Source organism: Triplophysa rosa, linkage group LG1 (genome assembly GCF_024868665.1).
Source record: "Triplophysa rosa linkage group LG1, Trosa_1v2, whole genome shotgun sequence".
NCBI classification, from domain to species: domain Eukaryota; kingdom Metazoa; phylum Chordata; class Actinopteri; order Cypriniformes; family Nemacheilidae; genus Triplophysa; species Triplophysa rosa.
This window is the reverse complement of record NC_079890.1, coordinates 4,870,041-4,881,495: the sequence shown is the minus strand read 5'-3', so window position 1 is coordinate 4,881,495 and position 11,455 is coordinate 4,870,041. Positions and strand designations below refer to the sequence as shown.

Below are 11,455 nucleotides of genomic sequence, written 5' to 3'. Positions count from 1 at the left end.
TAAGACTTCTAATTCTTTTCCAATGCGTCTCAATAAATTATGTCAAGTGAACTTTTTTCTGTGAGTTTTATGGACAAAGATGTTATGTTCTTGTGTTCTAGCAATGTTATAAAATAAAACTATAACTGCAGGTTTCAAGTTTTGTTTATTACCCTTAATGTTGAAAGAAATATAAATAAGGTCAAATAAAAGCCATACTTCCTAACAGAAAAAATGTTGAAAGAAATATAAACAAGGTCAAATAAAAACCATACTTCCTAACAGAAACAAAATGACAGTCAATAAAATAAAAAAATCCTGGAAAATTTTCAAAATCAATTCTAAACTAACGGAGGATAAATGAAGATTCACTTTTAACCTTTTAACATGCTTAGGCTTTGATTATTTCTTTGAATGCTTAAAACATTAAAACACCAATAAACATGTAAAATAAACAGTTTTTAGAACTGCAACTTTAAAACAAAGCAGTTCAACACTGGATGGTCTGCCCACCTTTCAGCAATGTAATATTGTCAACAATGTGAACATATATATAATCAGCATTAACATTTTCAAACAAACAATTAACTAAATAAAAATAAATAAATAAAAAGAGTAAAAATACAAATTAAATTCAAATAAATTAACAAATAAAATGGCACAAAAAAGATTCTGAAAAAAATGAAAAATAAATGCACCATCAACAACAAAACAAAAATTGAATTAAAGTGACATTGTGAATTTGCATTTCAACAACTCAGTTTTACAATCCCTTTGATTAATTAACATTTTAACATTAAAGGAATTCCTTTAAAATGCTAATATTTGTTTAATTCAAAAGATGCTCACACCAAAATGTCAACGTTCTCAGCCAGAGTTTAGATTTCAGGGACTGTACCCTTGCAAAACAGAAAGTGCCTATTTCCATTACGCCAAAAATAAAATATTAAACATAATAACGACATCAAACAGTCTTAAAACATTTCCAAACATAGTTCAACAATTCAGTTCAACAATCCCTTCGAATGTTTCATATTTTAACATTAAGTTGTTAATATCTGTTTAACTTCAAAGATGTTCACACAAGATTTCAACATTCACAGCGCGAGTTTAGTTTTCAGGGACTGTACTCTTGCAGAGCAGTGAGTGCCAATTTCCATAAACACCTTCTCAATTACCTCAAAAGTATATTTGAGTTCTTTTGGGTATTCAAAATCCAAGGCGAAGATAAAGCCAAACAGGCAAGAAACAGCAGATTATATGTCTGAAATGTCTTTCAGAACAATTGCCTCCTCCAAAACAACAGCAAAGTTTGTAAAGGTAGGCAGTGCGCTAGGGGCAACATCATCCTCCGTTATAGCAAGAATTCCCATGTTCATCCCTCTGGTCTGTCGGTGGAGATGTGTCCTAATGAAACAACGAATACATCATTATCAGCTGATCTCAGTTTTTTATTTTTTTTTCTGAAAAACAACTAATATGAAACAAGCAAATATAATATTTTTAGTGTGGGTGGTTTATGAAGTTTTTTTTTATTTCATGGTAAACATTTGCTTATCCTGCATATGGATAAGATGTGGATGCAAATGCAATGTACATACTCAACTGTCCTTTTGTATGTTAATAACAATTTTGAATCCTATTGACCTACATTGAATAAACAAAACACCTCACACATTCTTTATTTCTTTGTTTTCTATAGTGGTTGGACTGTAACATGAGTTTGACATAATATACATGATAAAAGGTTGCATATTCTTTTAATAATGCTAATTTACATTTAATTGCATAATTTATCATTTACAGAAGGCAAGTAAACAATGACTGTCAGTGAGGCTGTCATTAATCATTATAATGATCATAAAGAACTGTGTATTGAATTATGCTGATTAATGCTAAATTCAATCATCCTAAAATCAAAAATCAAATCAGAATCAATTTGCTCGCAATGCAAAGATTAACTACCCTTTCCCACTAAACATAATCATGTCCAGAAGACGTCTTTTCAACGTCTTTGTCACAAAAGTCATACATTGAAAAGGGGTCCACTGAGGAGCCAGGATGAAAGTTATGACGTCTTTTTTTGATGTCTTCTGCACGTCCGATATAGACGTTCATAGAACCTCCGTACAAGGTAAAAAAAAAACACCTCAGCCACAAATCCATCCACAGACAGTAAAACACACGTTCGCACCTTTAGACAACTTAGCATCTGTAATTCACACATTTTTGGATTGTGAGGGAAATCAGATCTGAAGAAAACACTTTCTGGCTCAGCTGGGACTCAAACCAGGAACCTTGTTGTGAGGAGACAGTGTTTCCCACTGAGCCACTAGTGCAGTCCTTTGCAGACTATTTTTTAAATGTTTATATGTCAAATAAAATGAAATAAAAACATTTACAGGTACAAAAATCTGTTTGGATGGATGCTGAAATGTACAACATACACTGCAAAATCCTCAGTGAACACTAATCTGTGTTTATATGAGTCCAGTCTACATAATGTTAAAAGAAACACTAAAATAGTGTTGAAGTTAATGAGATAATTAAGTGATTCTGGCTCCTTAGTGGACGTCTTTTTAACGAACGACTTTTGTGACAAACATGTTGAAAAGACTTCTTCTGGACATGACTTTGTTTAGTGGGTTATTTCTCTTAAGGTTATGTGGCAAGACGTTGTAAAGAAGTGGACTGAGATCATTCAAAGACTCAGGATCCAGAATATCTATCTCTGGATGTATGTTTTCAACAAGCTCGAAACACCTGTAATGTTCCAAATACCAAGATGAAAGTTTGTCAGAGATAAATGATACACTGTTGTCAACAACAATAATGCTGACAATCCTATAAAATTCTGGCAAAACCACTGCACTGCCCAGCAGAAATGATCATGTCCTTAACATATCGGACACCTTGTAGGCGTATATCAGAGCTTAAAGAAACTGTTTTCTGTTGAGGATACTTTTTTTGTGACTGCTGCCCTCAGTGTTGTATCTAATAAACCCGTCTCAACCACTTTAAGTTTCTCAACATATAACTGTGGCTTGAAGAGAGAGTGTCCATCTAGAAAATAAGCAAATATTTGCTGATGCTTTGTTGCAAGTGAGAGAAGCACATTCTTGAAATTGTGGGTACCGTGCACAACTTTTTTAAAGAAACTGTGCTTTGCCTCGAATCTCATCGTCCATAAATCCACTAACGGCCCAAAGCAGCGGATCAGGTGTGGATAATGATCGACAAAGTGATGTTTTGGTCGTATGCTGAAATTAGGAAAAGTCTCTGCAAGTAATTTACGATGTTCTGCTATTTTACTCTCCAAATAGCACAATGTCTCATCTGAGAACTTTGTAGATACAACCAATTCCACAATGTCTTTGAGGTCCATTAAAATCTCCCAAGCAGGGTCATTTTCTGGGATACTGCTGCCAATCATGAGAGGGAGTAATCGCAACAGTGTCCAATTTTCGTGTCCGTTGCCACCGATTGTTCCTTTTGCAAAGCTTGATTTGGGAATTTTCTGTGGTTTATTTACACAATCTGCATTCTTGTAGGGAAATGACTTGATACGACTATTTATTTCCTCAAATGATATGAATCTTTTTGAAATCAAGTCCTTCAGACAGAGAGATAATTCAAGAGGGACGATCCCTTCAAAAAAGTCGTGTAAAACATCAGCAGGAAATCCTGTAATTGGATGAAAGTATGATAAGTGCTTGCTCAGAGCACACTCCTTTTTCACACCATTCAAACTACGGAGCTGGTCATCATTCTGAAGTTCCTTCAGTAGAGAATTGTGTTGTTCTGGAGATCTTAACTTAAAATCCCCAGGCTCAGTTCTGGCAAGTTGTTTATGACTTATTAGGCAGAATCTGCAAAAGTTGTCAACAATGAAGCTTTCTTGGAAGCCTGCAAGGCCATGTGCTCCAAGGTTATCAGCACAGACACAAAACACAGTTCCTTTCACGTACTGCTGTAGAGCCGGAACAAATATGCCCACCTGTTCCAGTGTCTTTATATCCTTTACCAATGGATCAAGGAACTTCTCATAACCAAACAATCGCACATCATCAGTCTTTCCAAGAACTGCTAGATTAATTAAATTTAGACTTGAACGACATTTTGAAGACAAATTCAGAATGACCCAATATACAGCGGTAATTTTATGAATCTTTCTTGAGGTGCCGAGAGGGTTGCAGACCTCAAAGTCGTCTATGTATAAACCCAAAGCTATGTTACTTTCTTTTTCACCTAAAAGTTTGTTCTCCTTGTAGTATCTTCCATCCTGAAAAGACTTGTATTGGCCAGGCAAAGACTCTTGATTAAACACAACCTTGTCCAAAAACAGTCGATGACCAAGTAAACACTCCAGCTGCTTTGCAGTCGAAACATAGACGTAAGCATTTTTTTGTGTCCTGTCATACAAATATTCAATAGGTTCAATCAGTTCAAACTGCTCCTTAAAATACACATTTCTTCTGTAATCTGTAGCGAATTTGCCTTGTGCTGAAGTTGTTACAAAAAGAGGATTTGTTTGAAAAAGTGCATCTGTAATGTCTTGCACAACCTGATTATTATCTGTTACAATGTTATGCTTGGCAAGTATCTCCCTAATTGTATCAAGAGCATAACACTTAGAAAAATCTAAAATATCATGTAACTGTTCCACTATTTTCTGTATTGCACTTTTAGAAATATGCAACACTGTTTGCATAGAAAGAAAAAGTTGTGCAACTTTACGCTGAAGTATATCAATATCAACACTTTCTGTGTCCTGTTCTCTCCTTTCTACAGGCTCTTGTGATGAGGTTGCAGGTTCAAGATCATTGTTTAACCCTGTCTCTGTGTCATCCAAGTGTTCTCCTGAGTCCTCATTTACTAATCTGAAGTCTTGTATGGTGTGATTTTTATGTTTTCTTGTTCTGTGACTGCTGAAGCTAGAACGATTGTTGGTTTTAAATGTGCATCTCCAAAAGGGGCACAGGACAGTTTCTTTATTTTTTAGATGTCTTCCAAGGTGAGCAAAGAATCGGGTTTCAGTGCAAATCTCGTTAAAATCACACAAGTCACACAAAAATGTCGTATTTTCTTGATGTTTTCTGCTTCTGTTGTGTATTCTTGTAAGATGTGATTTGAGTGAACTTCGGGTTTTAAAGGTGCAAACACAGTTGTCATAAAAACAAATCCAATTTACTCCTCCTCCATGTCGCAGTCTTGTGTGTTTTAGAAGGACATCTTGAGAAGAGTGGGCAAATTTGCAAATTTTACATTGCATGTGTTGAGCTCTGAAACCTGAAACCCAAAAATATGGCCACTAAATAAGCTGTTTATGTGTTTGTGGCTATTGCTGACCAATGTATGTTATGCTATGGTGTACAGGCAAATATAATGTACACCAACAATTTAAAACTTATTTTCAAGAAAGAATACAATAATAATCAATTGTATCACACTCGTTGTAAACGAAGAGTTTTAAGCGCATTACACAGAGTGTTACACCATGTCTACAACAAAAGACGATAAACCCATTAAGAACAAGCCATTTGTAAATTCGCGCCACATCCACTGATTATAATGGATTCATATGGTCTTTTGGCGCGTTGCGTCTCTCGCGTGCGATGTACACGGTGTAAATCTAACAAGTCCACTTTATCATGCTCTGTCTGTGACTTAATAAACAACACGATTACAATTTGAGTGAAGTCTATGACAAATCCACACATTATTTCCGATAACTGGTAAATATAGCCAGGATTGCAAAACATGAAGTTAGATTTGTTAGATTGCATGTCGCAAACAATATGCTTAATGGTCACACTAATGTTTTACAAACATTTTAACAATCTAATAAATATAACAAAATGAATAAAGATACTTACTTTAAACGATGAAGTTTGAAAAGATGAAGTTTGTTGTGATCTCGTGCCACATGGAGCGATCATTCCATGTGAACTGCAATGGCTTTTTCTGTGATGTAATAAACAACACAATTATATTTTGAGTTAAGTCTAACTTATAAGACAAATCGCACACTATGTCCGATAACTGTGATACATTTAGCCAGCATTGTAAAACATGAAGTTAGATTTACAAGATATAGGCCTAAACCCCGGATTGCAACATTTTCTCCTTGATGGGAACGTTCATGCAAACTTACTTTAAAATAAGCTTGCCCGGTGACACTACATTCCTTATGAATTTAGTTTCAAACCCAGGTCAAAACACACAACGTACATTTTACTGGCATTCTGCTTAATGATCACACTTATGTTATACAAACATTTTAACAATATAATAAATATAATAAAATGAATAACGATACTTACTTTAAACGATGACGTTTGAAAAGACGAAGTTTGTCGTGATGTCGTGATCTCGTGCTGCACGTTTGACTGACGATCAAAATGGCATATCATGTTACAGCGCGCATGCTCCAACCACCAACCAACATGTGTGCTTGTAAACTTGCATGTGCACATCCAGTCAACAGTTTAAATTAAGTTGGTCAGACAATTTTTTAACCAACTTATTTCCACTTGTTAAGTCAACTTTTTATAGTTTTATTGTTCAGTTAACTAATAGATAATAGTTTTTACAACTTTTTGGATTTTTTACAGTGTATGGGAGCCAATGGGAGATGAGATCTGTTCGGTGTTCAAATATTACACAAATACGTGAAATGTGAATCGGACCTAATTGTTCTGTGCACTGATATATTAAGGCGCTTATTTATATCTGTGAATTTGAATTTATTAAGTCTATAACTTGTAAAAATACAAAAATGTTAACAAAATGAAAATGTATATGCCCTTTTAGAATTCTGTCAGGGGTTTACAGGCAGAACCCAGGCTCAGACAGAGTGGAGTGAACAGAAAGTTTTATTATAAATAAAAACTGAAAAATACAAACAAAACCAGACTAAAACAAACGCTACGGGAGGAGCAAAACAAAGGAAGTCCAAAGATAAACAATAATCCAAATGGAAGGCTAGAGAAACTTAGACGAAAGCGTAACCTCACTGGACTAACACACGCAGAACGAGGGCACAAAACGAACCAGCACTGGACAGAGGGAACTGGGGCTAGATAAAGGGTATGCTAACGAGGGTTGCTAACAAGGGGCAGGTGAGGGGAATCAAACACTAACAGGACGATTCCACGGGCAGGTGAGGGGAATGAAACACTAATGGGACAATGACGTGAAACAAGGGGGCGGGGCCAAAGCATGAGACAAGAAGACACGTGCCGCAATGTCATAACAAACAGCCACGTGTCTCCACACAAGACATAACACATACAAGACGTGGTACTGTCCACCCTGTCCACAAGACTCAAACACTCCGGACAGGAGGGATATGGTGGTTTTTCTATTATTGTATTGAATTTCTTATATGAAATAATATATTTAAGTTTCATACACTTCTCTGATACAGCAAAGGCTATGAGTCTCATGGGTCAAAGGTTATGGGCCCATGTTGAGCACCAAGCAGCACCATTAGACATCTGCTTAACATTACAAACACACAGACACTTTGCAGACATTAGTTAGTTCAAGCATAGTTCAAGTATATATTTTGCAACACAAAAGTTGACAGTAGTCTGTTCATTAGCTTGTTATTGCACAACGTCACGAACACAGATGTGTTCAGTGTTAACTTGTTTGAACAGTAATCTTTTTGGGTCACACAGTATCCATTTAACTATGAGCTCATGGTAATAAAAACTACATTAAGCAAGGAAGGGTTTAGTAAATGACAACTATATACATTTGCCTGCTAAAAGCAAATGTATACTTTTCTTTTAAGAACTTCAAAAAGGTTTTCGCCACGGTTAAGTCCCATAGCAATGTCCCTGGTGTGAAATGTACACCCTGGTGTATATATGAGTCCGTACGTACGGGTGTACAAATGTACACTGAAGCAGAGTCTTTCTGGTGTGAAATGTTAATTTATTCATGCAGTTAATGAATCAATTGAGTTCACTTTACAAGTGATGATTGATCTTTAGTGATGACACCTGCTGTTCATGATCAGAGTCCACTGAAGAAGTGAACAAGAACAGGAAAAAAAGCCTGTAGCCACACAGATTCATGTCATATAAATACACAATCAAATATGCTAATAAAATACATATTTACATGTAACTAAATGAAACTCTTGACTTCTTTGAATATAATTAGTAGAGCTTTAGTTGTATTTAGTGTTGCTGACGTTGTTTTATTGAACAAGTCATTTAAATTCACCATTATGGTGATCAGTGTTTTATTTGGTTGGGTACTTGGACTAAAGTCCAGCTTGGCAATTTTCTCTGCTTGTGTAAAGCAGCGTTCTAAACATACAGCGTGTTAAAGCGAGCAGGACATGCAATGCACAGTCCAATCTATTTATTGAGTAGAGGCAATAGTATCAAGTAAGGCTTAGGGCACAAGACAAATGAAAAATAGTGTTGTTTAATATAATAATGTAGAGCTAGAGTGGTAAAATGTAATTTTAAAGATTTGATCAGAGTTTGCTAAAACATTTCTCACACATGCTAAGACTTCAACACTCATCCTACAAAACTCAACAGTGGTGGTAAAAATAACCAAATGCATGCTGGGAGTCATTGTTAAGTTTGATGCTATTCTATTACCCAGCATGCACTGCAGCATTTACGGTTTATTGATTGTAACCGTTATTGAGATTTGTATGCTGAGTTTTGATGTCTGTGTGTAACAGTTTAAAACATCTTATTTAGTATTGTTGACAAAGGCAGTATCTGTTTATCTTACACACTGTTATTGACAAGCATCGGCATCTCTAGCTTGACTAAAACAGATGAAAATTTCATTACACCAACATAATTTTCTGATGATTTCAAGGAAAGTCACTACATGTACATACAACAAACATTTTAAACCACAGGCAGTGTGTCTGTTTAACTCATTTTGCAACAGCAAAAGAAGCGGGATAAGGAATGTAAAAAATGTCCAAGTACCCCATGCACTGATGAGAATACTCCTCACCCTAATGGTGACGTCACATCTAAAACATTTCAAACTTACTCAAACTGCAGCTAAAACTCTAACTCTACATGAACATCTTTTACACTCAAACTTCTTTTAATAAGTGATTATGGCAACACTGTTTAAAGTTGTTTAAGCATCTTGATATTTCGTGATGTCAGGAGACCACATTAGTTCTACACATAGATTTGTTGTATTTGCTTTACATCAGCTGTGTATCTAAACACTTCATAGACAGCAGGTATCATCACTAAAGATCAATCATCACTTGTAAAATCAACTCAATTGATTCATTAACTGCATGAATAAATTAACATTTCACACCAGAAAGACTCTGTTTCAGTGTACATTTGTACACGCGTAGCTACGGACTCATATACAGTATACACCAGGGTGTACATTTCACACCAGGGACTTTGCTGTGATAGCATAAACCTGACATATAACTGTAGCAGGTTAAGACCTAGGTAAGATATAATGGTAGCGACTCGAGCAAATAAAGTTTCAACTCTTGGCATCTGGAACCCTTGTCACTGAGATTTCTTTCTGCGATGGAAGGCCGATTCGCCACAACAGGGACAGGATCATGACAGAATTCCATGCAAGACAGATTTACAGTAATAAAAATAACATTTTATTCTGTTAAACATTTGGTAGCAAAAGAATATTACAATCTATTATGTTATATCATCCATCCTTACAAATAAATAAATAAAAACAAACCAGATTACACCGTTCAAATGTTTAGGGTCAGTTGACTAAAATGTTTTTCACAATTCTGTAAAACATTTTGATCTACAGGTCCGAAAGTTTGATATTGCCAACATATTATTTTCTTTCATTACAAAACTAAAATGTATTTAAAATGTTTTTGATGACTTGACATCTGAATAATTCATAAAAAGAAAAATAGGAGCCCAGAATAGATGGGAACTCCTTCACTATAGTGCTTAAGAAGCATCTCGGGGTGACTACACTGACGATGTTACATGTAAGTTTTCATTCATTATTTATTTTGTCACAACACAATTCCCATAATAGCATTTGTTGTTTTATAGTTTTGATGAACAAGAGGGATGAATAAGTGACCCTAAACATTTGTATTGTTATAGTGTCAAATACATTTGATAAATTCCTTCAAACAAACATCAGCTGCGGTCTTATATAGTCAGAATGTCCTCTTTGTGTTCTTTAGTGAGCAACTAAGTTGTTTTTTTATTCATACTGCCTATGATACTGTTTGATTTCTTGTTCCATCTGCAAACACAGAGAGACATAAAGTTAGTTCAAATTGAAATGATTTAAAATCATTTTACTGAATTAGAAACATTTGCGACAGACAACATTATGAGTTGACATTTAAGCAACTTACTCTTCCATAAGAGATTTCACCCAGGCATCACTGGGATTCAGACAGGTTGTTGTGCTTTTGTTATTTTTATGCTTCACTATGGCTCTGTAGAAAACAAACATGCATTTCAAAATAAACAGCCTGACATTACAAGCTAACTTAAAGAATGTCTAATGTGAATCAGAAATATGTCCATATTTAATAGCTCATAAAATATGCTTGGGTTAGTTTTATACTCACATGATCTCCACATTTTTGCAATGCGGACCAGCAGCAAATGTCTTTATTGAATCTACTTTGTCGATAGAAATGGGTTTTCCTAAATATGATCCAACACACTGGCATCGAAGTGGTGGTCTACCTGAAAGTGCAGTGAGAAGAAAGAGGAAAATATTAGTGCAAATGAAATGTTAATGTTTAAGAAATTCTCATTTACAGACAGCAAAACATAAAAAAATCTATGCATAAGCAGTTATAAACCTTGGTCTGCTTACCTTCTGATGTGGACAGCAGTGTCATGCAGATCAGAAAAGTCACGGCTGCTACAGTGAACGTATTCATATTGAATCAATGTTACGCAGAGCAATGCTAGTGTCTTTCGTATCAAGTAGCTCACTCATCCACTGTTATCAGTAGTGTGTGAATATAGCAATGGCCTGCACTCTCCCTTTTAAAGAACTTCCCACAAGAGTTCATTGCACAATAGAAATTTCTCAGTAATCGTATCTTCCACAGAATCTCCAAGCTCTTCATAAGCCGGAAGCCACTCTTTTCACTTTTATTGTGGTATGCATGTTTTTTTTCAATGGTAGTGAGTAGGTGGTATGTGAAATGTCTTATTTCATCATAGTTGGTATCTGTAACTTTTGCTGCTTCATCGCCAGCGACGTCTGACACAACTGCAAGTTGCTTGCGTTAAACTTCTGCATTTTAGAACTCTAAAATTATTGAGCAAAGAAGGCTGTAAAAATTAATCTGGGTAATTTATCCTCTATCTTTTATTCAGAATATTTTTAAATATGAAATTGAAATATTACCTAACTGAGGTAAAACAAAAAAGTGGAGAGAAAAATCACATTGTGAAACAAATGGTTTTCGCCAATTATTGGCAGCCCCAGAGAAATT

The 11,455-nt window shown here is 35.3% G+C and overlaps 1 protein-coding gene across 1 annotated transcript; it reads right to left on the bottom strand.

Moving 5' to 3' along the window:
* Nucleotides 1-9,590: 9,590 nt before the first annotated feature.
* Nucleotides 9,591-10,985, bottom strand: LOC130560091 (interleukin-8-like). The gene is made up of 4 exons (XM_057343587.1): nucleotides 10,825-10,985; nucleotides 10,571-10,691; nucleotides 10,352-10,435; nucleotides 9,591-10,236 (listed from the first exon to the last, which is right to left on the bottom strand). The coding sequence occupies exons 1-4, from the start codon at nucleotides 10,889-10,891 to the stop codon at nucleotides 10,182-10,184; spliced, it is 327 nt and encodes a 108-aa protein (XP_057199570.1). The 5' UTR covers nucleotides 10,892-10,985; the 3' UTR covers nucleotides 9,591-10,181.
* Nucleotides 10,986-11,455: the final 470 nt, after the last annotated feature.